The 26,920-nt window shown below is 29.3% G+C and overlaps 1 protein-coding gene across 5 annotated transcripts; it reads right to left on the bottom strand.

The window, feature by feature from the left end:
• Positions 1-254: 254 nt before the first annotated feature.
• On the bottom strand, positions 255-26,693 carry LOC122715958 (axin). Of its 5 annotated transcripts, none has more exons than XM_043938574.1 (8): positions 26,286-26,693; positions 4,658-4,813; positions 3,564-4,368; positions 3,075-3,239; positions 1,622-2,307; positions 1,198-1,508; positions 782-1,077; positions 255-695 (listed from the first exon to the last, which is right to left on the bottom strand). In XM_043938574.1, exons 2-8 carry the CDS (start codon positions 4,722-4,724, stop codon positions 569-571), a joined length of 2,457 nt encoding a protein of 818 aa, XP_043794509.1. In that variant the 5' UTR covers positions 4,725-4,813; positions 26,286-26,693; the 3' UTR covers positions 255-568. The 5 variants fall into 5 exon arrangements, with proteins under 5 accessions (XP_043794509.1, XP_043794526.1, XP_043794537.1 ...); XM_043938591.1 differs by lacking the exon at positions 26,286-26,693 and adding an exon at positions 13,413-13,486; XM_043938602.1 differs by lacking the exon at positions 26,286-26,693 and adding an exon at positions 10,254-10,351.
• Between the last annotated feature and the right edge of the window lie 227 nt (positions 26,694-26,920).

Raw genomic sequence — 26,920 nt, 5'->3', positions numbered from 1 at the left:
TAAAGTTACAAATATTTTTTACCGTTTTATTTGATAAGATTTTTTTAGCTTGCACTTAACACATTGATTTACCAAGATTATTTTTCTGATTAATTTCAAATTTGAATATATTATTTTTTTTATAAAAAAATGTCTAAAATATAACATACAATTTTTTAATATTTTAATTTATTAAACTGTTATATTTAAAATTGATTTTTTGAAAAAAAAAAATATTTTTTTTAAAAGGCCGCTATTTCTTCATTTTTCAAAATTATAAAAAAATTGTACATTATATTTTAGATCTTTATAAAGAATAATGTCCTACTAAACATGACAATAAATAATGTTGTATTTACTATTTTGTAACTTTAAATGATAAAAATTATACAAGAATAAAAAATATTGTTTAACATGATATTAAAAATATCAATATTTTATTAAATAATAATTTAAAGAAAAAAACTTAAAATTTATCCATTTTTTTTTGGGTCGTCAAGAGAATGTACATCCTTGAATAAAATTAGTTGCGGCACTTGTTCGAAGATAGCACGTTCTTTTTTTTCAGAATAATCCTTGTTTCAGTCTATCACTCGAGCGTCTTAACTTGCGCCATAACTTTACCCTCCCATAACGGTAGGACTTCAGAATCGTCGGTTATTTCTTCTTGAATAACCTTTGTATCCAAATCCTCGCACTCGGTTTTAAAGAAATATCTAAAAACAATAATAGATATAATAAATATATAAATAATATTCAAAAATAAAAAATATTATACAAATAAAACTACTTATGCATTTACCGATAGCTGCCTTTTTTAGGAAGGTATTCTTTAAATTGTTTTAAAGTGATATTGTGACCAGGAATTTTAGTCCTATAAGGAAATTGTTCGTCACAGAAACTGAACACAACGGTGGTAAAATCTCCAATATCTTGCTTCGTCTTCTTTAACGTTGATTGATTAGATTGGACATAAGATTGACTTTGCGTTGTAGGCTCATACGATGATTGTTTAGAAATATTAGAATGACGCTGTTTATTCGAACGTGCTCTATCTTCTTCTATTAATCTTCTTCTTGCTTCTTCTAATTGGGTTGCCTATATAAAAAAAAATATATATTTAGATTTCTGATAAATATAATTTAAATTATTATTATATTCTATTTAATTTATATATTATTGAAACTAAATAATATAATATTAAATAAAAATGTTTACTGTATGAGGTTGTGGTAAAGGTGGCATTCCTGGATCTGCAACAAAAGGTTGAGCAGGAACACCCCATGTTTCCCTGTTTGTCCTTTCCAAAGAACCACTACGAGAACCATACTTTTTCCCATGACGGCTATGTTTGATATCCGCTTTTTTATCAGTTTCTTTAAGCCACGATAAAAGACGAATATCTTTGCTAATTGTCGATGGTGGTGCATCACTTACAACGCTAACACCACTATCAGTTAATTCCGTCATAGATTTTTTTGTGGCTGATCTTCTAGTCATGTCTGATCTTCGGAATCTTTGATCATGACCTATAAAAAATATAATATAATAAATGTATAATAATGTAGAATAAAGAATATATATTTTGATAAAAATTTAAGATTCAATGCATTATTGATTTTATATTTATTCTAAATTATACCTTGAAGATACAAGTCTTGTTTATGGAGGGAATCGGCATAATCAGATGGCACGGATTTAGATTTAGGCAAGTGAGATCCTAATGAACTCATGGAGCCAGCTCCGACAAGATCGCTGCCTTCTTGAAAATCGTGAATATTACCGCTATCTGCTGAAAATGTAGAGAACACGTCCTTTTCTTTTCTTTGTTTGTACGGTCGTGGATAATTGTGCGTAGAACGTCTTCTTTCAGGCGAATGCAGTCTTGGAGATGAAAGTCCTGGAGATCGAGAAGGCGTTAAATCCGACCAAACTCGTGACACATGTTGGTCCAAAATTGCTTGATCGTTATCTTCTTCTATCATTAACTTTTCTCGTAATGCATCAGCTAACGCTTTGGCGCTAAGTGCTCCACTTGACATTTCCAATGATGGATCTTTATTAATCGCATCACTCTCTTGCAAATGCCTATCGAGTTTTTCCTGAGATTCTCGTTCACGTTTAACGTTCTCCAACTTTTCAATAAGCACTTGAGCAAATTCTTCCGGTTTCAGAGGATGCATTAAGTCACGCGGTACTCGCTGTGTACGAGGGATGATAGTATGATGCGCCAGCGGATCACGATTTAAACTAGCTGAATCTTTAATAGCTCTACTTTGTCTTATATACTGTTTTTTACTTCGTTGTTTACTTATTGATGCTCCATCACTGTAAATGAAAAATATTTGATATTTTGTATGTTATTAATATGATAGAATACGAACATAATTTTTTTATTTTATCCTAAAAAATAAAGCTAACTGATTATATTTATATCAAGCAATGTTATTTTTATTAACTGCATAAAAAAATATCGAAACTTAGTATAAAGATATTTTTAATATTTTAATATTGCAATATTAAATTATTTTAGTTTTAAACTTTTTGAATAAAAATATAAATAATAGATTACAAGCAACAAAACAAATAATTATATTTCTTTTATTAAACTTTTGAAAATTTTAATATTATAGATACAGAAAGTATATATTTTCAGTTTTTCATAGCCACAAATTTTAATAATTATGATATATATATAGTCATTTAAGATATGAAATAATTTAACATCTTGATTAAGGTATCTCTCTAAAAATTCACTACAAAAAATTAAAATGAAAATTGTGAAATCAAAAAAAATTTGATGTATTGTATCTATAGATTTATATAAATAAATTTAGATATATGATGTAATATGAAATATAAAATAATAAAAAAAGAAATGAATTAAACATAAAGGAAACATGAATTAAATAAGATTATATTTATTGAAATATTTTTATTATGAATTCTATTTAGAATTTATTTAGAATTTATTAGAATTTATTTAAAAAAGATAAGAATTAGAATGGAAATTATTTTTAAATAATAATAATCCTATTATAATATATATAATATATATATATAAATTATTTATATATAAAATAAGAAAAACGTACACTGATGAATCGGTGAGAGACATATTGTCTGACTCAGTTCGTGCATCACTGCTTAAGCTTTGAAGTTCTGAATCCTGTCTGGATACTGGGTTATATGAGGAATATTGTGCGTGCAGTCTGGGTGCGAGCATATGATATGGACTAGTTCCATGTTGCAAGTAAATGCTATAGCGCCACGCAATATGTCAAATCAAAATAAAGAAAACAAACAAAAAATTAGAAAAAATTTTGGCAAAAAATATAATTATAACAAACCTCAAAACAATGAAAATATTCATATAATATATTTTGTTCTTTCATATTTAATTTTATGAATTTTGGAAATTATATATTTATATAAAATATTATACACTACAAAACATTGCAGAAAATCCACACAACAAGCTTAAGAGAAAAAAACAAAGTTGTTTATTTAATGCAAATCTAATTCTAAAAGCATACTAATTAATGAATATTTTAAGTAAAAGTTATATAAAAAATATATATTACCCAGCATACGCTTCTGGCTTTGGTCGAAGATCCAACGCCCTAGTTTGTTGAGTAGCCATAAGCATATCTTTGGTCAATCTCAGTTCACCTCTCAATTCCCCAGGCGTTTCACTAGCTGAATGTGAGCTATGTATGGAACTAACAAATTCACTGTCTTCGTGGACAGTGGGCAATAAACTTGGCCCACAAGAAACAGACATTTCTCGACTGGATCCCGAACTAGGACATCCACCAGAATCCGGGTTTTGGCAGGACTGAACGTATTGAAGATACATATCGGATCGAAGAAAGTTTGGATATGTAGTCTCATTAATAAGACGTTCAACTTCCAACTGTACGGCATCAAATACTTTTTCATCCGCCCTTCCTTCTTTAACCCGACGAATAGCCTCCTTTCGAACATCTTCTGGTATAGCTAACTGTGACTTGAGAAAGAACTTTCTGTAGATAAGTTTAACCAATTGATTTATTCTTTCAGGATCATCTTGTTCCTTAAGGCCCTCACAAGCAAACCAGAAGTTAAGAGGATTGGCATGAGGTCTGCCTTCTTGATCCAGATATTTTCTGAACAATTCCAAGCCCACTGGATCCTGCAGCAAGGAATGCAGGTTCCTGGCCCACCGCAAGCAAGCAGGTGGTGAATCACTTTCCATAGTTGTCGTACTACAGCAACCTTCCGGTTCAAATCCCAAAGGTGCCGAAGCATCGCAACCTGAAGCTGTTGGTGTTGCAAGAGAAGAACGCCTAGGGGTCAGAGTTGGACTCTGTGGACGGAACCTGCTGACGTAGTTTCCTGTTTCCTCTCCTATAAAATTTTTACAATTTACTTTTATGGTATTAATAACATAAAAAATCAATAACCTATAAAATATTATATAATATATTTATGTCATATAATATTTTAACTTATTATAATTAATAAAATTGTAAATAATTTCATTAGATTTTGATAACTTTCATTAATTTTACTAATATAATAGTGAAATATAAATTTATTAATTTATATTTCAAATATTATATTTATAAATATTTTCTCAATAATGTATATAATATACTTATATATATAGTTTAACATATGTATCTATATAACTTACCAGGCACTGGTGGCCGTGGAGAGTTTTCATTGAAGCAATGTGCTTCGTTCTGTCGAGATCCACTCATCCTATCTATTATGGCCTTCACGTATTATTTTGCGCTTTATATTTAATTTAGGCCCACAATGCCTCTTAGTAGACATGGTTAATCCAAACCTAAGACAAAAATAATAATTTTTCATATATATTATTATAAATTTAAATATATATATATATTTATTTTTAAACATTCAATGATAATAAAATTTTCAAATATATTTATATTACTATTTTTTTTATAAAATAATAAAAAAGCTATTAAAAAAATCTGTTAAAATTTAATGTATTTATATGTTAATTTAATTTATATGTAATTTTTATATATTAAGTTTGATATAATTTATATCAAATATGGGATATATAATAATATAATATGGGAAAACATATTCTTAATTCAGAATACTCGAATACAAAAGCCCCAAGCTAGGGATGCTGGATCGATCGAGCCCTGTGGTGAGTCATGTACCAATTAAGCACCTAAGGATGGTTTTCCTATCCCGAAGAACTCTAAGGGCGGAGCCTGACAGAAAAACTGTAGGGTAGCTCCTGGCAGTCTGCGCATTGAAAGATGCTTCTCTATATATCCCTATTGGTCCGCGCAGAACATTTGTGTGGTATTGATCGACAAAAATTATAACGCAATCCATTGAACACTACAGTCAACCCCAAATCCAGCTCAGTTTCCAAAATAAAATTCACAGGAGAATAGAATTTTATTTTGACAGGATGGATAGATATTAATAGTTCCATAGAGTAGGGTATCCTATACAAAGAAAAGACTATTATATCCCTAAGGTTTAGTCTTTTGTTATGATGAGCTATAGAAATATGATTTCATAAGCCTCCTATTATAAATACATCTGTATTATATTCATATTTATATGGATAGCAAAATATAATATTATTAATTAATGATTATATTTAATAATAATGATTATTGTCCATTTAATATCTAATACCAAAACAATATCATTATAAATATTAAATGCATTGAATTTTGTTACAAATTATTTATTTTAAAAATATTAATCTAAATTTAATAACTTCAAATCTAATTAATCTAAATTTGAATTATTCAAAATAAAAATAAAAATTAGATAATATTTACTTACTATATTTAAGATGAAAATTGAAATATATTATGTAGAAATATATGTAATAAATATAAGTAAATTTTTGATACATATAAAAATTCTATATATACAACTATAGAAATTTGATCTCTACCTGAATAAGAGGAAAAATATGAAATGAAAAGCTGTCATAATGAATCATCTCACTTCAGTGCACATTTACCTGTATTAAAGGATGAAAAGAAGTGTACATACCATTTTGCTGGTGCTTTTTAGGAACGACCTTGGAAACTCTATAGCTTTACGAAATCTATTATAATTTGTACAATTATATTGACCTCTAGCACAAGTACCTTCTAACTTCTTTTGTTATAAAACAGAATGAACATACGATACCACTGTTGACGCGTCTCTAGGCAAACTGAGCTAAGGCTGCGTCCTGACCAGGACTGACGCTACAGTCAGGACGGGTGGAGTAGGGATACAATATCTGATCTTGTCAGAATGAGAACCGTACAATTCTGATATTTCTATTCTAAACAAAAATATAAAAAATTCTAATCAAAAAGTCATATTAATATTAAAAATCTATTATTTTTGAATAATCTTTAAAAGATTTATTTTAAAATAAATATAAATTTTTATGTATGTGTATATATTTTTCTTTTCAATAATTGATTTTCATAAATTATTAAACATAGGAAAATAAAACATCAATGTGATAATTTGCTCTTAAAATAATATATTACATTATTAAATCATATAAAATTTTCAAAAATTCCATAAAATTTTTCTTAAATTCCATAAATTTAAATTTTATATGTTTATAAAAATTAAAAATAAAAATTACTAACAATAGTTATAAAATATATATAATAATATATATAAAAATAGTTAGTAAAATATAATATACTAAATTTATTATTTTAGATAATGTTATTTACCTGACAATTTTGAATTGTATAAAAATTATATAATAATTAAATAATTAATAATAATAATTAAATAATTCATTTTTTAAATATAAATGAATTAAAAAATCATAATGTAAAATATAGACATTATTTTTTTATATAATAATTATATGAAAATAATTTAAGATTATCTTAAAAAGAAATTTCAAAACTTTTAAAATTCACTTATATATTTTAAAATCAAATAAATAAAATCACTATTTAAAAAACATAATAAATTAGTACAACATTTCATAAAAAAGAAAAATATATATGCTTCAACCACCTGTAACCACAGATACTGTTTCAGTAAAAAAACCGTTATGATTTTATTTACAACTTTGTTCTTTTCATGCTAACAGATGGCACTAAATCCCGTTTATCATAATTCGTACATTATAAATAATTATAATAATGTTTTTAATAAAGTTTCTTTATATATATATATATATATTTAATATATAATATTAAATGTTTAAATATTTATATTATATATTATATTTTAAAAATATAATTTTATTTAAATAAGAAAAAGAATTAATTTTTAAAACTCTAAAATATTTTTTTTTATTTCAAAATTTTATTAATAAATAATCATCGAATCATAATTTAAAATATCGACTAATTTTTATTTTAAAATTCTTTTTAATATTAATATTTTGACAAATCTTTAAAAATTATCTCTTTATCTCTAAATCTTTTATTATTTATAAGGATATATATATATAATTACTAATCGTTATCTAAGTATCGATACTAAGTATCAATAAACCATAGATTTGTATGAAATCTAAATATTTTCAGATTATCTTTGAAATTATTACTAATATTTAATGATGTTCATTATATATAAATATATTTTATATAATTATAAAAGATTTGTAATAAAGTAATTTAATAAAATAAAAATTATTCTATTATTAAAAAAAATAATAAATGTAAAATATTAAAGAAATCTTTGAGGACTTAATATTTTTATTAATGTTATAATTGTGCAAAAAATGTTAAATTTAAAATGAGACTTCATTGTCAATGTAATGAATTCTACAAGATAAATTTCAATATAGTAAAGTATCCAACCTTTTAAAAAGAAGTACTTCTTCGTTAATCACTACGAATATTTGAAATATAAATTCAAGGATGATTCATCATTCAATGTAGATACTTCATTAAAAATCTTCAATTTAAATAATGACCAAAATGTGAGAATAATCATTTCAACCTTATACACATTTCCCTAATATCTTCTTCATTTTCTACTTGCTTAATGATGTCCGTCGTTATAATTATTCGAAGTACAGCACTGTGAGATATAATTATATGTCGAAAGAAATGCATCGCGTGAATGAAAAATTATTAGGATTGTTGCCTATAATGTTAGAAATTTTTAAGCGCAGAAAAGATTCATTGAATTTTAATTTTGAGTAAATCACCTTTCGACTTTTCAATATTTTTCAAATATTAAAAGTATTGTTTCAATATTTGAATAGATATAAAGATTTTAGCTTTTGAAATGTATAAAATATTTATTTCATTTCTTTTCTTATTCTCAAAATTATATTAATATTAATTATATATTATTTTTCAATTACATAATTTTAAGATAAATAAATTATATAATACTGATAATTTTGAAATAATATTTTTAACATTATATAATTACATAAACAAAATAATTAAAATTCGCAATATTATTATATATATATATATATAATTATTATATTTTATATATATATATATATATATATAATTGAATTTTTTAGGTGAAAATCATTAATTTAGAGAATATAAAAAAGCCATCTGGATACGATAGGAACAAGATTCATCTTCAAGTGACACGGTATGTGCTCTTTTCGCTTGGTCGGTAAATACTAGGATCGGTGTTACCCTGCATACCGAATGGCTTGATATCGACGAATAAAAATGCCATGGATCTATAGAAGAGTATTCGTAGATATTGAAATTTTCTCGAGCGTACAAAAATGTATCAACCATATGGAATTTAAATCCTGTTTCCCACTCGCATTGCATTTTATTCGTCCGAAAATATTTCTCGGTTTTCTCGAGAATGTTGAAATATTAAAACTTACAATACTATGAATTTTATAATGCTATTTCAATGATTTTATTCTATTTTTATACTTTTCTTTCTGAAATATTTATTATTCTTTTATTTTGAAATATTATTAATATAAGTTACAAAAATTATTATTCTAAACAAATGATTTATTTATTATATTGCTATAAAATAACATATATTACTTTTTAATAGAAAATATGAATATTCTATTACTAATATTATATTTATATTATAATATTATATTTTATATTATTATTATTATTATTATTATTATCAAATATAAATGTAATTGCTATATAAATTTTTAATTGCAAAATAATTAATTTTATTTAATTATACAAATATTAATTATATTATATTAATTATACAAATATTACTATTTTTATTTATACATTTTTATTTAAAAATATTTTATTTAAGAATATATTTAATTTTCTAAATACAATAATACAATAATAATAAAATCCAATATATTTTTATATTATTATTAATTATCAATTTTCTAAGCCATATCATAAAGTATTTTTATTATTAATTAAAACGCACATATCGAATCCAAATACATTGTATTGCATGTTTCTTATGCAGTTATTACTTTGCATATTTTTAAATTTACTTTGTATATATTTTAAATTTTCATCCAATTTTATATATCAGGTGTTCCAAATTATTTTATTTTTATTAAAACTAATTTATATTTTGTATTAAATTTTTTTACTGCTTTATATTAAATTCAATATCATATTTGCTTATATAAATTCAATATCATATTTTAAAAAACATAATTTTATATATTAAAGCAATTAAAATATTATAAAATTCTAATTAAATAATTATATTAAATATTAATTGCAATGATGAATAGAAGTTAAAAGAAAATAATTTTCAAGAAGTTTTTTCTTGAATGTAATTAGCATTTCCCAAAGATGCTAATATTTATCTTTTACAATGAAAAAAGATTGAAGAAATGACAAGTATTTCGAAGTCACCGGTTAGATGACGAGGCGAGGGAAGGGCCCTAGCTTTCAAAGAGCGTGGTTCGCCGAGCGAGGCGTTCCGAAAACCTGTAATTACGGACCCGACGTACATCAAGCGGTGCCGCCAGCCGCCAGCCACCAGCCACCAGCCGGCGAGGTCTGTGTCTTCCGTCTCCCTTTTTGCCTTTTTCTCTCCTTCATCGCTTTCCTCGTCTTCCCTCTGCCTTTACCTGTACCGTCCTGTTCATATTTCTTTCTTTCTTTCTAACCTCTTCATCCTTCTCTGGTGTACGTTTACTCGTTCGTTCTTCCGTTTTCTTTTCTCTTTTGTCTTCTCTTTCGTTCTTTCTGTCCACTTTGAGCGGCCTCCCGCTTCGACTCCGACAGCGGTCCACCTTATTTGACCCTTTCCCCCTATACGCATCCAAAGGACTCTCCGATTCCTCTTTTATTTTATCCTCTTACTTTACTTACTCTCAGTTTCTTTCTTTCCTCTTCAGCATTTCTTCTTCGTCTCTTTCTTTTTATCCGCTTCTCCTGGCCCTTTCTCTTCTTTTTCACATCTTAGATTGCTCTGTCGGCAATCGCGGCTTGCTACTTGGAATTGTCCGAAAAACAGATTACAACAGGAAGAAAGAATGAGTGGGAAAAGAGAAGAAACGATGAGCAACATTTTTCATTCCTCCTCGTTTCTTTGTTTCATTTTTTTTTTTTGAATTTTTTTTTGGCTCTTGTTATCTTTGATTTCATTACGACATAATGTTTGTATATCGAAATTTATCGGATTTTCTATATATCTATATAATTTTTACACATTCTTTGAGCTATCTCTTTTGCAAAATTTTTCATATTCCATTGATAACATTCTTAACATCGACGAAAAAAGATATACATATTTAATATTTTACTTCGATCATTTTTTATACAAATTTGGCATGTTTATACATTTTAGAGATACATTTTTTGAAAGATATTAGTAGTTTAATAAGATACTGACAAATTGAAATGATTTGCCGGAAACCAGAAATGTAAAGAAATCTCAGTACGGCACTGGGCAATCTGAAGCTTCTCAAACGAGAAAAGCACACACGACGCCCATTCAGCTAACCCTTTCAGGCTCTCTCTCACCCTTCCGGTACCTGTAAGTTTTCTACCAACCCACCCATCACGTCATCCTCCTCATGCGTCACCTTCCTCCTTCTTGCACCTTTAGGTCTCTAGCTGTGCTTCGACCTCCGGTAAAAATCTCTTTTACGCGCCCAACCGAGGAACTCTGTCTCAGACGATTCTATGCTTTTCTTACGACCACCATTTAAATTTCCACATGGCTTTACAGAGTATAATTCGAATTTTTTATCTTTCTCAACATTTTCGTTCACCCTTCTTTTCGTCGACCTTCGTTTTTTCTACGCAGCAGTTACGAAACTTTCGTTAACACGACCGCGAAAAAATTTCTGATTCTTTCTCTCTTTCTCTTTCTTTAAAGAAATTTTAAACTCTTGGAAAAGCTGAGTTTGAAGAAATAGAGTGGATCGAAAACATATCGGCTTTATACATTTTCCACAACTATGAGACTATAAATCTAAATATTATACGAATTACACAGAATTACATTTCATTTTTTTTTCTTTTATTAAATTATTTTTAAATAAATTCAAAAAGAAAAGCAAATGTATATTTATGAATCGTATACTTATAATTAAAAATGAAATATACTAGAAATCATTTTTATTTCATTAACTCTTTTATCTCTTATTTAACAAATACAAAAATTTGTTTATAATTATTCTATAGTTATAAAATATATTTAATTACAACAGATATGAATATTTTTTAACTGTAAATTATAATGAAAATCTAAGAAACAAGAAAACAAATATTTTATTATGTTACTTTCTAAAATCATTAACAGAATTTTTGTTATAAATAACAAGTAGAGTAAAGTATATCGAACGGAAAGTCTATCACTTTAGCCCTTCGATTGATTCATGAATTTGTTGCTTTCGTAAATTAAAAAAAAAACAGAAATTAATTTGGAAAATTGTCATTACGATTAAATAAAACTTTCATTAAAAATATCAAAACATTTTGAAATCCATGCATTTATTGTGTGTTTCGAACAAGATAAAAATCAAAGATAAAATTCATATTCAAAGAGAAAATTTTTTGGCGGGAAATATTTTATTTTTTAAATGAAAATTTTTTTTTTTAAATAGTTGAAATAATAATAAAATGATTAAATGGAAATAAAAAAAATTATTTTAAAGTGTGTATATATATGTATAATATTAAAATATTATTTTACAGAAAAATAATATTTTTAAAGAAGTTTACCTATTAATCTATTTATTACATTTATGACCGATATTGTAAAAATCAAATAAGTCAATAAGATCGGTATATTAGAGTTGCTCAGTAATTAACATTTAGTAAAGAAATGAAATCTCTTTATCAACAGTATTTCAAATAAATCTTTATAATAATCCGAAAAGAAACATTGATCAGTTTTTATCTCATTCATTTCTTGAGTTCTTTTAAAGTTAAAAAAAAAATATATACTATATCATATTATTCATATAATTCAAGCCTAAATTACATAGCGTTCCAAAAGTAAATGACAAAATATATTATAACTATATCATATATACTCTTTTAGAGGTGTTAGAAATTATGTATCTAAGTATCGAGTGTCCATCATCACGATTATGGATTATCAATTAAATAATAAAAGCAATGTTATCAATGTCGAAACGGAAATGATCCCGATCAGGCCATAAACATGGCTTCTAAAGTCTTTTGAAGTACCGACAAGGATTTGTTAGTGAAAGACCGAGCGGAAACGGTCAAAGGCGTGTCACCGTTATCGCCAGATGACTTTATGTAGTGGTATTATGCCTCGCGAGCTGCGAATCTTTCAAAGAAACTTCTAAGGGACCGCTCGGCCGGCAGCTACATCGACCGTCGGTCGTCGACCGTCACGATCGCTGCGACTGTCGACCGCCGACCCTCGACCATCGACTTAGGAGAATGTTCACTGACGTGTCAAGATTCCTCGTCGCCCCGCCTTTCTCTTCTCAATTCCGATTGACCTTCATTCGTTGTTCCCTCTCCTCCCGCTCTTCACAATTAAATATATGCTTTAGATAATTCCGACCAGACAGATTATTTCAAGATCAAAGATAAAAGAAAACATTTTCATTAGCATTAATTAAAGTGTTTTGTTGCGAATGTCATATTTTTAATATTATTTAAAATATATATATTTTAAATTATATATTATTTGAAATGTAGGATGTTTTTGATTTGTATGAGAAAAATTGATGATATTTTGTTAATAATTTAAAAATTATAAAAACAAATTTCATTTTCTTGAAATAAAAATAATTATATTATTATATTAAAATATTATATTAAAAAAAAAAGATTAATCGATTTTAACTGCTAATTTAAAAAATAAATTAATATTAAATTTTAAAATAAATTTAATAAAAAATATAGATTTTTTATACAGTATTTAATTCTTTTGTTCTTATATTGTATAATATAATAATATTTAAAAAAATAAAGTTTAATGAAATGCGCATCTTTCTTAGCGCCTTTTATTGCCAAATTTACAAGACTATTCTAAAATACCTCATTCTCGTAGTGATACATCGATATATTTTCTTCATCAGATCTTCTTTATATTCACTTATTATCTTGTACATTTTATATGCTTTTGAGGCAAACACTTGTTTGTGTCATTTTAAAAGTTCACGTGTTACATGTAAATATCTCTTGTGCAAACTGTCCATAATTATAGGTAAACTCAATACCTTAATAAATTGTTCGTGCAGAAATCATACTGAAACTTGTCACGCACAATTTCAGATTCGAAAATTCCCTTTTTATATAAAGTATATATGGTAGAATAACAGAGAAAAATCACAATTGTAGTTCATATACAAAATAGTATAATTGAACAGGAACTATAATTTTCAAATAATTACACTGTATATAGGAAATTTTGAGGATGCAATCATTTAGATAAAAATATTTGATTCTCGAAAAAATATTTGATTCTTTTAATCATATTTTTGAAAGTTCGTGTTAATGTATTTATGCACTCTTGTTTATTTTTACACATTTCATCGATTAAATAAAATAGCACATAGAAATAATTTGCCATTGTTATTTAAAACAAGAATATATTTTATCTTTATGAAAATTGTTTAAGTTCTGGTTCACAATGCAATCACCAAATCACTATTCACAAATAAAGAATTGAATTTTGATTATAAGTATAGTTAGATTAGTGAAGAATCACAAAGCTTTTGTTGGATAAAGCATTCATAAGAATCGGGCTTGTGTTTCCAAAACATTTTCATCTGTACAAAACCCATAAAACATTCCACGCATGGCTCTCGCGAAATATCGAGTTTATGTTTTGAAACAGGTTCATAAACCATGTCTGTGTTGACATCATTAAAATTACTAACTGCTTCACATTTTGTTCTATGTATACAAATCACTAAATAAATATATCATCACTTAAAGAAAATAATATAATTTTCACAAACATATATATTATTACATATATTTCATAAACGATAAAAATAATTCGATACAATTAAAATTATAATATTTTTTATTGTAGAATTATACACAATGAGACAAATTCTATGAAAATTATAGGGAATTTCATTGACTTGTGTTAGCGAAACAAATATTTAAACGCACAGTTAGATTATATATCGATAAAAAATGCCACTGATCAAACAAACGTATACTCTCTGATTGCCGGCTTGAAACTTTATTTTTATGAAATCTTTTCGTTTATACCGAATCAACGAAACGAGCATAAAAACAGGGGCCGAAGGAACGGTTCGGTTGAATGTGAATACGACAAAGGATGCCGAGGAAGACCTATGCCCCATACAACGTACACGGTAAGACTGAAACTACACAGTGACCGTAGAGCCAAGGGAGAGCGAGCATTATCTCTCTCCCTTGGTCTTCCTTCTCAGTCTTACACCATCTTTCTTCGTTTTCTTTTCTTCTTGCTCTGCCACACCTCCCTTATGCTACAACTGCTTCCTTCTTTCTTTCTCTTTCTCTTACAAAGTTTCCCTTCCCCGTGTTCCCCTGCCGGTTCGACCATGGTGGACGTAGGACAAAAAAGTGGTAGGGTCCAGGTATAAGGGCAAATTCTGAGTTATATATACGTACCTATCCATACTTTAAAACTTGCATGAAAATGCAAAGGTTTTCATAAATTTGAACAAATAGTTAGCTTTAATGATGAGATCAAAGTATTTTTAAATTGTTAAATTTGTATGATGAAATAAAATTATATTTTAAGATTAAAGAAGTTTATATTATTGTTATATAAAATACTATAAAATAATTAATATATTCTACTAACTAACTAAATTATTTGTATTTTTATTGTTTTTGATTTTTTGATTTTTATTATTAATTATTATTAAGGAAATATTTCTAATTCCATCATCAATATCATTATTTTATATTCTTATATTCCATATAAATATTTATGGAATATAAGAAATATTATACTATTGTAAATTTAAAACTAAATAAAATTATTTATTTATATAATAATATTTATATAATTATTATATATTTTTAATACTATAAATATATTATTAAAATCCAATCACTAAATAATCATTATTATAAGTATCATTTGATTAAAAAAAATTAACATTATTACATTAAAAATACATATCAGTAATTTAACGCCACCTATCGTTATTGAGTTTTATTATCATTGACGCCATAATATTTCTCTTTCTGCCTCACATATATTTACATTTTGATTACAAATACAATTAGAGATAAAAAAATTAATTAATGATTAGTAAAAATTAATTGCTTTATTATATACATAAAAGCAATTAAATGAATAATATTAGTAAAACATATTAATAGAAATAAATAAAATATATTCATCGTTCAAGAATTAAAAAAAGAAAGAATAAATAAAGTGGTTACTTAAATGTGTAAAGAATGGAAAAGCATAAGTAAAATCGTTTATCGTCAACCGTTGTCTAACACAGACGATCTCTTTAACTTCGTGTTCAATGAAATTCGATTGAAGTCGTTGCCAAACAACTACTTCCCTCCAGGTAAATTACAAGCCGACGCACTGATTTATCTTATCCATCCAACTGCTTTAACCACAAATTTGTCGTGACGTTCTACGTAATTCTATCCAATATGCAATGTCAACTCTTTTTCCATTTCTTTTTTTTCTAATAGAATGTTTTCCAACATTGTTAATGAAATATTTAATTTTCTTTATTTTTATCTTTTATTTTATTTTATAATTTTAATAAAATGATGAAATTATATTCATAATAAAAAATATATTTTATAAAATATCTCTCAAAATTTTCTTATGTTCCAAAATTCAATTTTGTATACGCATTACTCTAATGTGTTTAAATTAGAAACAATTATAAATTTTAGTTTGTCGTATAATTAATGGAAATAATATTATTGAATATAATGGAAATCGACGATAACCGAAAAAAGAACGAAGAATTGCCGAAAGAAGAAAAAAAATAGAAACAGAAGGAAAGCGACGAGAAACGGTCTACCGAGCCGCCAAAGAGAGAAAGAGAGAGACGGATTACGAAAAGACCATTTGCGAGCAAAAGTGAGGAACTATATAGTAACGCATTGGTACTACTTGCACAAGGTGGAGCGAGCAAGATGAAGCAACGGCGTGGCAGAACAAGTGAGAAAGAAGAAGAGAATGAGTGAAAAAGAGAGACAGAAAGATAGAACGAATGGCGCGCAGCAGTGGGGGAAGAAGAGGGAGAATTACGATGAGAGGGTATAAGAGAAGGAGAATCTCCGTTTGATCTTGCCGCCGCACGCGATCCCACACACATATATGCGCATATTCTGGCCTCTCAATATGGATTCGCATGAATGCACCAACACATCGCGCCAGTTAAAATCTCTCTTCTCTCTCACCTTGCCACACAGTCCTGGGTGCTTCGATCGACAGTGCACAGCCAGGGTACTCTGTTGCTCTTGGATGTGTATAATAAACACCGTGCGAGCCAACTCAGCCGAGTCGCCTATAATTTCTCGCGGAAAATTATATGTTAATGCGCCCTTAATGGCGTCGTTCGTTAACGGGATCGTTGTACAGGCCCAAGGGATAGAACCGTGCCGAGAGCGCAATTCGATTCGCTCGAGCATGCCGCGAGCAGCGCGCGAGTCGTCATTCAACAACCTCGCGATCATAGTTTCTTGTATTGCCTTTTCTTCTTGAATATATATATATATATATATATACTTATAGAGAATATGTTCATGTGTGTACACGCTTCTTAGAAAAATCTCGGCGAATATCTTTAAAGCTGATATTATAATTTAGCGCGCGTACGCGCGCGCACCGATTCAAGATGTGTTTATAAATGCTCTTTATATATGGTGCATTATTCAATGATTGTATTTCTGATTTTATAAAACAATTTTTTTCTTTATATTATAACATGATATTTTATACTGCCGTTGCGGCTTTTACAGATAAGCTAAACTCTTTGAATAAGAATCATCATTGCTTTAGAAATAATTTCTTTTAGCAACTTTGCTACACCTTTATGTATATATTGTAATGTTTTGAATTTTAAATACTTTCCATTGAATTAATCAAAAAGGTCAGTAACAGGGTTATATTATATGAAATTGCCACATAGCGTATTAACTGTTAACTTCTATTTGATGAATCATAGAAAACCAACAGGTTTGATTAAGTTACTTCATATGGCATAAATAAATTAATTTACATAATTTTTTCAAAATGCAAAAAATAATAGTATATATTAAATATAATATATTAAACTTTACAGAATTGAATATTTTAAATTGAAAAAAATTACAAAGAAAATATAGATGCAGCATGATTCTTAATAGATTAAATTCCAAATCTCTTATCATAAATTTAATAAATAAACTTACAGAACATAAGTTCTGATAATATATTTCAAACATAAAATACATTGCTCCATCGTTCCAAGCGTCATGTCCCTTTGACCATCTTCACGTGGCAGTATGTATCAATAGTTATTATGAATGACACGGAAGCCAGAAAGTTAATCGAATTCATATGCGCAAAAAATCATTATATCTTGCATGAATAGGGGAGCGATCGAAATATTCACATGATCGAAACGAACAATTATACAAAGCATCAGTACATATCACGATAAGAGGATAAAAAGACGATAGAACGGTCTTTCTTTCCGAAGGTAGTAATACTCATGACTGTTTGATCGACCTCTTCGGACGGGGAAAAGAATTTCCCGTGGGTCCATGGTAGTGGAACAAAGTCCTCAAAGAATAAAGATCGCCCAGCTAAAAACGTGGCAAGAGAAGTGGCGCCTTTGACCCTCATTGTCTGCGCTCTTTGCCCGTCGCATGCACGGCCTAAAGGACTCTGTTTATCTTTTTCGCTTTCTTCTCTTCCCCTTCGTCTCATTCGCGACAATACATACATACTCTCTTCCCCTCTTCGCGCCCTCAGTAAGCCCCTATACGCGTAACTACACACCACGGAACCCTGTCCCTTTTCGAACGGTTTTTCCTATCAATCTTATACATGTAGTTCAATTTTCTCAAATCGATATTGAATAATTAAATCTTTTGAACATATCAATGGGAATACTGTATAAATATACGAAAATGTGAAAATGTTTATCTTAGATAGTATAATAAAATTAGGAGTTTAAAACAAGTAATTTAAAAAATAATTAGATATTCTTTTATCACCAAAATTTTTGGAATTTCTAACATTAGATATAGAAATATAAATAAGGAAATACTATTAAATTTACTAATTTCTATATTATGAGTAGTTTTAACTTGTTCATTTCTTTACATAATGTCGATTTATATCTAAAAAATAAAAATATTTACTTTATAAATAAATTTTTAGTTTAATTATAGTTTAATTATTTAGTTTAATTTTAAATAAGTTTTTAGTTTATCAGATTTTCTACTTATACTACTATTTTTTAGCCTTCATAAACAAGCTAATAAACATAATAAATTTTTTGATTGTTTTTCTATATTCTGAAAAAGTTAAATTACTATTAACATAAATTTTTTGACTGTTTTTCTATATTCTGAAAAAGTTAAATTCAATTAATTAATAGAGAGTTTTATTTCTATTTATAATATTTATTTTTAAAAATAAGATAGTAACGTAAATTAAATTTTATATTTCATATTTAAATTTTATTATATTTCTATAATTCAATTATTGATGAATCGTAAACTAACAATAGAGCTTCTTGAAACTTTCAAATTTAAAAACATTCGCAAATAGTCACGAACAACCGTATAATAAGAAACCAAGTTTGAAAACTCGGCTTCCATGAAAGAAACGCCCTAATTATATCTCGTGGAAAAATAGGTACCGAGCAATTACGTATTTTCATTGTTTCTTTTTTTTTTTTTCAGGCCCAGTCTGCTCGTTAGTCGATACTCGTGGTTACCGATAGACTAACGAAACCTCGAATAAGTGAATCAGACGATTCGTTTCTTATATAAAAGGTCTGTCTCATTCACCGGCTTATATCTCGTGTCGTCGTTACATGATATACAATTGCATGTAGATATATTCTTGTTTTAGTGTACTTGAGTCGTGATAGCACCGTATGCGACCGATGTATCACTGATGATACACTGAAAACCAGGTATAGTACCCACTTAGTCGCACGAGAAAGAGGATTGACACACAAATTGAAATAAACGAACTGACGACACCGAGAAACTGAATGATAAAATGGTGATGGGTGAAAGAATGAGAGCACAAGAACGAGAGAGAGTGGAAGGGGGCACAAACAGTGAGAACAGTGCTACAGACAATAGAGACAATTATTGCACACAGACGGAGGAGATGATGGATCAAACGCGGTACCATTTCGGCGCCCCTTTATCTTCTTTCACTTATCTTTTCTTCTCTTCTCTTTTTCTATCATTTCTCTACTACCTACCTACCTATAACCACCCCTAGTGAGCGCTTTCCTCTACCTACCCCCTCTTATCGTAACACGTTTCGTGTTTATTTCGCCTTTTAACCTCTTTAACTTTGATACAGGCACACGAAATGCGATTCAACATTGCGCATTCAATCGTTCGTTTTACTATTAACGTATGCAAAATAAGATAATTTTATGTTACGAACCTTTCATTTAATGAAATACCGCAGATGTCCATAAGATACTTATAGAAATGTTTTAATATGTATAAAGTAAACAACGAATGTTGAACATATCGTATAGCTTTCAAAGTGATTCGAAGTGTAAATGTTGATAATGTAAATCTCTGTTCTCTGCTTTGTAAAATTAAACAAGAATAAATTTTCTTTTAAAAAATATAAAAAGATTCAAATCCAAATATTTATACAATTTTTTTCAATTTTTAATAGCAAATTTTCCAAATAATTTAGAAATACTCCATAGACTACAAAATTATCATATCATGAAAAAATTTACAGAAGAATAAAATTATTTCAAACGCGTCCCCCAACACGAATTTTTCTTAGCCAATTACACCAGCTAAACACCCTATGTATAAAGGCAATATCATGAAATGGGATTACACGCATGAATGGTGCCTCGAGATCAAGCAGGAGACACTTCTCCAAGGATTACGATTCGCAAGATTGAAAGAGTTATTTCAGGTCATAGGGTTAAGTGAACTACCCTGTATAAAAGGGAGCAACGCATGAGCCCACCCTCTGTTGTCGTGGCGCGTACACACAGTTATGGGAATCCCCTAGCGTGAACCGAAGATCGGAAGAGTGGGCGGTACCCGGTTCGTGATCGTGCCGTTTGATACCACGTGCTCAGTGTGGTTAAAGCACAAGGGAACTTTACGTCCTCTCATTTTGATATCAAAGAGTTCTTCCCCATTCCGAGGATCTTTAAATCGATGTTCTTTGACTTTACGAAGCTTTCGCCGGTAACATCCTCCTCGTCGCCCTGACTTCTTCATCTTCCTGTTATTCTTAACTCTTATTTTTGTATACTACTTTCCTTTGCGTGCGCTGAAAGTGACTGGTAAAAGCTTTCACTTTATTGCCGATAATTGCAGAAGAGGAAGAGGTCGTTGTTCAAAGAAGCTTGTTAGATGCAATAAACGAAAGGTCAGGAAGACACGATCCCTTTTTTCTTTCTTTTTTATTTTCGTAGCCCACCCGATATTGGTTGTAGTGCACGATTATTAACATTTATACTCCCTTTCGATTCAATGAAATATTGTAATCGTATTAATAACGCCGGTACGATTGTTCTTCCTGTTCGAGCCAATACTTTCGTGATACGGAAGTGAATCACGTTATTAATATATCTGTACCTATCTGTATATAAAGTGAGTCATGAATATGATAGAAGAGTTATAAAAATTTTTAACCCACTTTTTATCATAAACTTTACTTGGAAATTTAAGTATGTATTTAATACAATAACGGGCATTATAAAGCTCATACGAGGGTTTTTTTTAATAAACTTCTTTAATGCTAGATTACTGCTCTGGTAAATCTGTGAAAATTATATATTGGATTATGTTTTAGTATTAAAAAATAATATTTTGTTTATTCTTATATTAATTTTGATTGTAATTCAATAAACCAATTATGCGCTATCGATTTCTTAAAGAATAGAATTGAATAAAAGTTTTAATCGAGTTCCTTAAAATAGATTAACCTCTTGCCTTATAATATCGAGTCACACTCATGGGGCAAACTATTCTATACAATGAAAGCAAATTGTATTTATAACATAATTGGTTTGTGAACCTTGACTTCTAATTTTTAAATTTCAAATCTAGGACTAATATATGTTATAAATATTCATTATGATATTTCAGATTTATAATATTTTGAATAAAGATTCTAAATAATTCATATTTCTAAATATTCTAATATCTCTAGATCTAAATATAAAATATTAAATATAAATTAAAATATATTTTAGTAATTTACATTTAATATATAGTTTTATATTAAAATGAAGAACAATTAATGCTCATTTAAAATAAGATAGATAGAAAAATTTGAAATAATTATTATATAATTATTTTTAAAGTAGTAACGAAACATATTACTTTATTTTCATAAATATAAAGAAAGGATTGTAGCACAAACGTAGCATATTGTAGCATAACGACTAAATATCTAATATGATTATAAATGCCTCCAAAGGTGTCAAAGCCATTAGAATTTAAAGATTCATATGTATCATGAATTACAAATAGTTGGATGTAATTCCCTATTCTAATAGAAAAATACCGTTGGAAATGAAATAATATGAAGTAATAATGAAATGTTGTTTTCGTGATATTGATATACAGGATAAATGCAAAATTTCAAAGTAGTTTACAACATAAAAATTAACTAAATTCTCATTTAAATTACATTTTTTCAGTTTTCGTTATTTCAAAAGCATAAATGGAAAATAACTACTATATACAACAATTCTATTCATGAAAATTGAAAGAAATATAAATTGTTTGATGTTTAAGTCTGACAATTTTTCAAAAAATCAAAGTTGAATGTAATTCGTCTGTTCAAAATAAAATATTGTTCTTAAACTATACTATACCCATTTTACTAAACACAAAATTACTAAAAAAAAAATTGACTAAATCTAGAAACGTTAAGAAATCAACTAAAATAAAAGTATTTTCATTATTTTCAAATGAAAATGAAAATAAAGAATGGTTTTGTTAAAAAATAAAAACCTAAATCATTTTTTCTTTAACGAAATCAAAATTATTGATGTAAATATAGTTTTTTTGATAAAAATTTTTTTGAAACTTCATTCTTGAAAATTATTATCATTTTGGTAGATATAAACAAAAAATAATAAATTAAAAAAGAAACCAGAAGATTTACTAAATCTATTATCACATCAAACAAATGATAAAGGAAAAAACCTAGCACCGTTAAAAAATCAAATATTAAATCAAAGCATTCCATTTAATTTCCACGAGATTAATGAAAAACGTAGAACAAACGTCCCAAACGACAATTCCATTTTTGAATGGCAAAAGAGTAAATTACCAGGTGCCTACCGTCTCTCCAACGGAGCTTCAAAAATATCCGAGAATCGTAGAAGCAAACCGTGGTTCCCTTGCGAGTAACAATGGGAACACAGGAGAACGGCCGAGTGAAAGAGGCCGAGGGAAAGATGACAATATTAAGAAAGCTTACAGAAACGTTCGCCGTAAAGGTTTATTGGCGTGAAGGAGTTGTGGAGCGTGTCTACATCAAAGGCGACCGCTTCTGAACTCTCTATTCCCTTTCTACTTGAACCCTCGCCGACATCTCGTCACCACCTCCACTTCTATCAACTACCACTGGCGTCCATTCGCTCTGCCAAGGTTGTGCACGCAACCAGACACTCACCCCCGAATGTGTACCCTAGGCACATTCACCACGTGCGAGTTCCTGCACCGTTGGTTATTAACATCCATTACCATCTCAAACGGGACGCATTGCGACGCACGATCGAATCTCCACATCGATTAGGAACCGGTTAACTGAACGTAAGAAATGGATATATTATTTTTCCATTTCCTCGTCCAACGTTTAATCGTTCGAATTCCTTTATGTACACTCATCCATGCGTGCTCTTAATCTTTGAAAAGTCTAAAAAATGTTTTAAAACGATTGGTGGAATATGAAAATAAATGATAAAAACGAGAGATTAAAGGATAATTATGATGAAACCCTTAGAAGATTAATCCTTAACCGATTCATCTTTAATTACAAGGTACACCAATAAAAAATTTAACTATATAGTAGTATAATAAGGTATTGCGTGTATTCTTCACTTATTTTTCTTCTAGATAGCTATTTTTCTATGCAAAAGATAAAATTTCATAATAATTTTTTAACACGAAGAAGATTATCCGATAGCATATTTAAATTTGTTTGAAATGGTTGTTTATAAAATTTATAAAATTATAGTATTCAAGCATCTAAATTTTATTCATGGAATATTTACTTTTTTTAAAATATAAATAAATATATATAAATATAATTTCAATTCTGTATTATTAAAAAGATTAAATTCACGTTTGAATTTATCAGTTGTTATTAGAAAACTCAACCTAATTGAAGATTACTGAGACACTTAGCATGATGTGATACTTGAGAGCGAAATTATCATAATATTTATAATCTTTGAGATATTCTAGAACTCCACAGTAGCAGTTAAGGATTAATCATTTTAGAGTACAAGGAAAATAAGAATTTATGAAAAAACGGAATTTATTTCTAATATTCTATCTTGGAAATATACCGAAAATATATATAATTGACAATTTTGAGACTTGAATATTATTTCTACTATCAAATGTATCTTGTTGAGATTTATACACGTATCTTATGATTGGAGCAATTGAGGTATTATCGGATAACATTACACGTTACAATATGTTACAATTGAATTATTAGTATTTGGTTGTCAAGTCTAGCATGTAATTATCTGTAATCCGTGCAATCTGTTCCATTTAGTCTTTAATTATCAGTTACCTACCTAATTAATCGCATAATCAAAAGTTTCATCTTTTACGCTCAAATATTACTTAATTATAAAAAAAAATTGAACTGAATTTTATGAGAAATAAGAGATTTTAATCTTCATTGTATTTTTATATCATATAACAGATAGACTCGATTAAGATAATTACTTTCAATTAAAAAATATACGACGATTAAATGCACAAGTAATATGATTTGCAATGGAAAACATTTTGTTTAACAGAATTATATGTTCTTATTCAAGTATAATATCGGTACGATGCATTAATTTAATGAGCTAAATCACGTATCGTGATTTACCTTTACTAACATTCCATGAACATCAGCCGATGAAATTTTCCACCGTTTCAATCATTCAACAGTGATTCTCGACTGTTATATAAATAAAACTTTCATCTCATAATGTATATGTTATGATTTGCTTAATTGATCTTAAAATTTTTTATAATAAAACCTAAATTATCTTGGAATCAATTGCAACTAATAATCTAAAAGGGGAAGAAGAAAAAATTAAATTTGACCTTATTGTCAATAACCCCTCCCCCTACCTAATCAGATCAAGCATCTTTCCAAACAATTTCTCAATGGGATTGTAACTGAACCAGGAAGTAAGTAGTGTCTTAATTATTCGCCGCATTTATTGTGAACTATCGTCAATTACGGAAAGAAGCCCAGAATAATGGACGGGGAGTTCGCGGAGGAGAGGATAGTAGGGAGAGTGAGGGTGAGGGAAAGAAGAAGGACTCACGTCGACTACGATTCTATCGGTTTTTACTGAATTATTTATAAAATCACTGATTGATATTCACGATTATCAGAAGAGGAGCGCACTCGCACAACATAAGCATATGTATTGTTTTGATAAAGAGAGCAGAAGAAGAAGTATGGGAAGAGAGCGCGTAGCGAAATCGTGTATATTGCGAGAGAATCCGCGGAGATGAGAGGACTCACGCGCGGTGAGGTTTCAGGATGAAAAAGGAGCAGAGAAAAGAGGAAAAGAGAAAAAGGACGAGAGAAAGAGAGAGAACGAAACGGACGTGGAACCGGAACGATCGCAGAGGCTCGAGGGAAAAAAGGTAGGGCACGAAGCGAGGAACGAAACTGCGACTGGCAGAAAAGCTGGTGGAACGACTCGAGAAGAAAACGCACGGTTGCGTTCGGTGGTAGGTACGTCAAGAAAGAGAGCTCGATTCGTGAATACACGCGCCCCGAGACGCGCAAAGCTCTCGTGGCTAGAGTGTAAGCAGAGTGAAAGAGAGCGGGAAAGAGAGGGAACAGGAGAGAGATGGATAGAGAAAGAGGGAGGAAGATAGTCGATTCCCGTGAAAGAAAAAGGTGTAGGAGGGAAAAAGAGATGAAACAGGGGGCACAGAGATGAGGACGAGAAGGAGAGGTAAACGAAAGGAACAAAATGGAAAAAAATAAAAATCTGAGCAGAAAAGGGACGAGAAAGTGATCGGAGCGAATAAAACAGGATCCGGGAACGTAAACATTGCGGTGTATTTTGGAGCGGATGATGCTCGGTGTTACGCACGAGGAAATCGTTTGTGTTATTTTTCGGTTTTCTTTTTTTTTTTCATGAGATTCTGCCTCGACGTTTCGACAACAGTTAAACATCGCGAGTTTTAATTTTCTAATATACAAAACACGGCTAAGTTGATACACGCGCGATCCTGCGACAGGAAGAGACGATAGATAGAAAAAAAGAATGGTACAGGCGAAAGAGAAGAAGTTAGCGGTAGATGAAAAAGAAAAGAAGCAGGAAAGAAGGCAAAGGAATAGAGAGAGAGAGAATGAAAGGCTGGAAAAAGAAGAGAGAAAGCGAACGAACCAGTGAGCGAGCGAGTGTGCAAACAAGAAAGACAAAGATAGGGAGAGGGATTTTAAGAAAGGAATCAGTGCTCTCGAAAAAGAAAAGACGGTAGTGGACTTACTCGGTATATCCGACGGTGCTTGTATTTGCTAATGCCGTGATGACGATGCGTCTCTTCGGCGAGACCGATGTTCCATGCTCGAAAATGTCAACTATTGACGAAAAAATGGTACGGACTGAAACGCAGACACATCGTAGCTCTCTTTCTCGTCTTTACTTTCTCGCTCTTTCTTAGCGACGACGATGATTCGGCGTGAACTCTCGACACTTCGACACGACGCACACACGCACCACACTCACGACGAAATATACACACTGCGTCGATCCACCGTAATAATAAAAGCGACTTGACACGCAGAAGGCATGCAAAGTGTTTCCCGCTCGCATCGAATAAACAGAGATCACGGTGAATTCACGAAAAATCAGACACTATACAGCTAGGCATTTCGCGGCTCGTCTCTCAGGCACATCTTGGTCGCCATCGAGATCTAACACGAGTGCGCGGGACGCGCACTCTCGCGGTCCCTGCCTAAAGTTGCCCCTTCAAAGACCGGCCAATCAACGGGCCGCATGGCCTATGCCCTTGCCGCGAGCAGTCCTGTATCTAGTTGACGCGCCGTCATTCATTCATCTTTTAGAATTTTGTTTTTATGAAACTTTGGAAAAATAGACTATTCTTTTTTATTTTTATATTAA

Source organism: Apis laboriosa, unplaced genomic scaffold, assembly GCF_014066325.1.
Source record: "Apis laboriosa isolate Shangri-la unplaced genomic scaffold, ASM1406632v1 scaffold113_cov153, whole genome shotgun sequence".
NCBI classification, from domain to species: Eukaryota; Metazoa; Arthropoda; class Insecta; order Hymenoptera; family Apidae; genus Apis; species Apis laboriosa.
This window is presented reverse-complemented; position numbering and strand designations above follow the sequence as displayed.

Bases quoted from the DNA above. Each gene is read 5' to 3' on its own strand.
- LOC122715958 (XM_043938574.1), bottom strand. From the start codon at position 4,724: ATGAGTGGATCTCGACAGAACGAAGCACATTGCTTCAATGAAAACTCT. The intron at 1,078-1,197 runs GTAAACATTTTT...TTTTTTATATAG, and splicing joins CTTTACCACAACCTCATACA to GCAACCCAATTAGAAGAAGC. The intron at 696-781 runs GTAAATGCATAA...TATTGTTTTTAG, and splicing joins CCTAAAAAAGGCAGCTATCG to ATATTTCTTTAAAACCGAGT.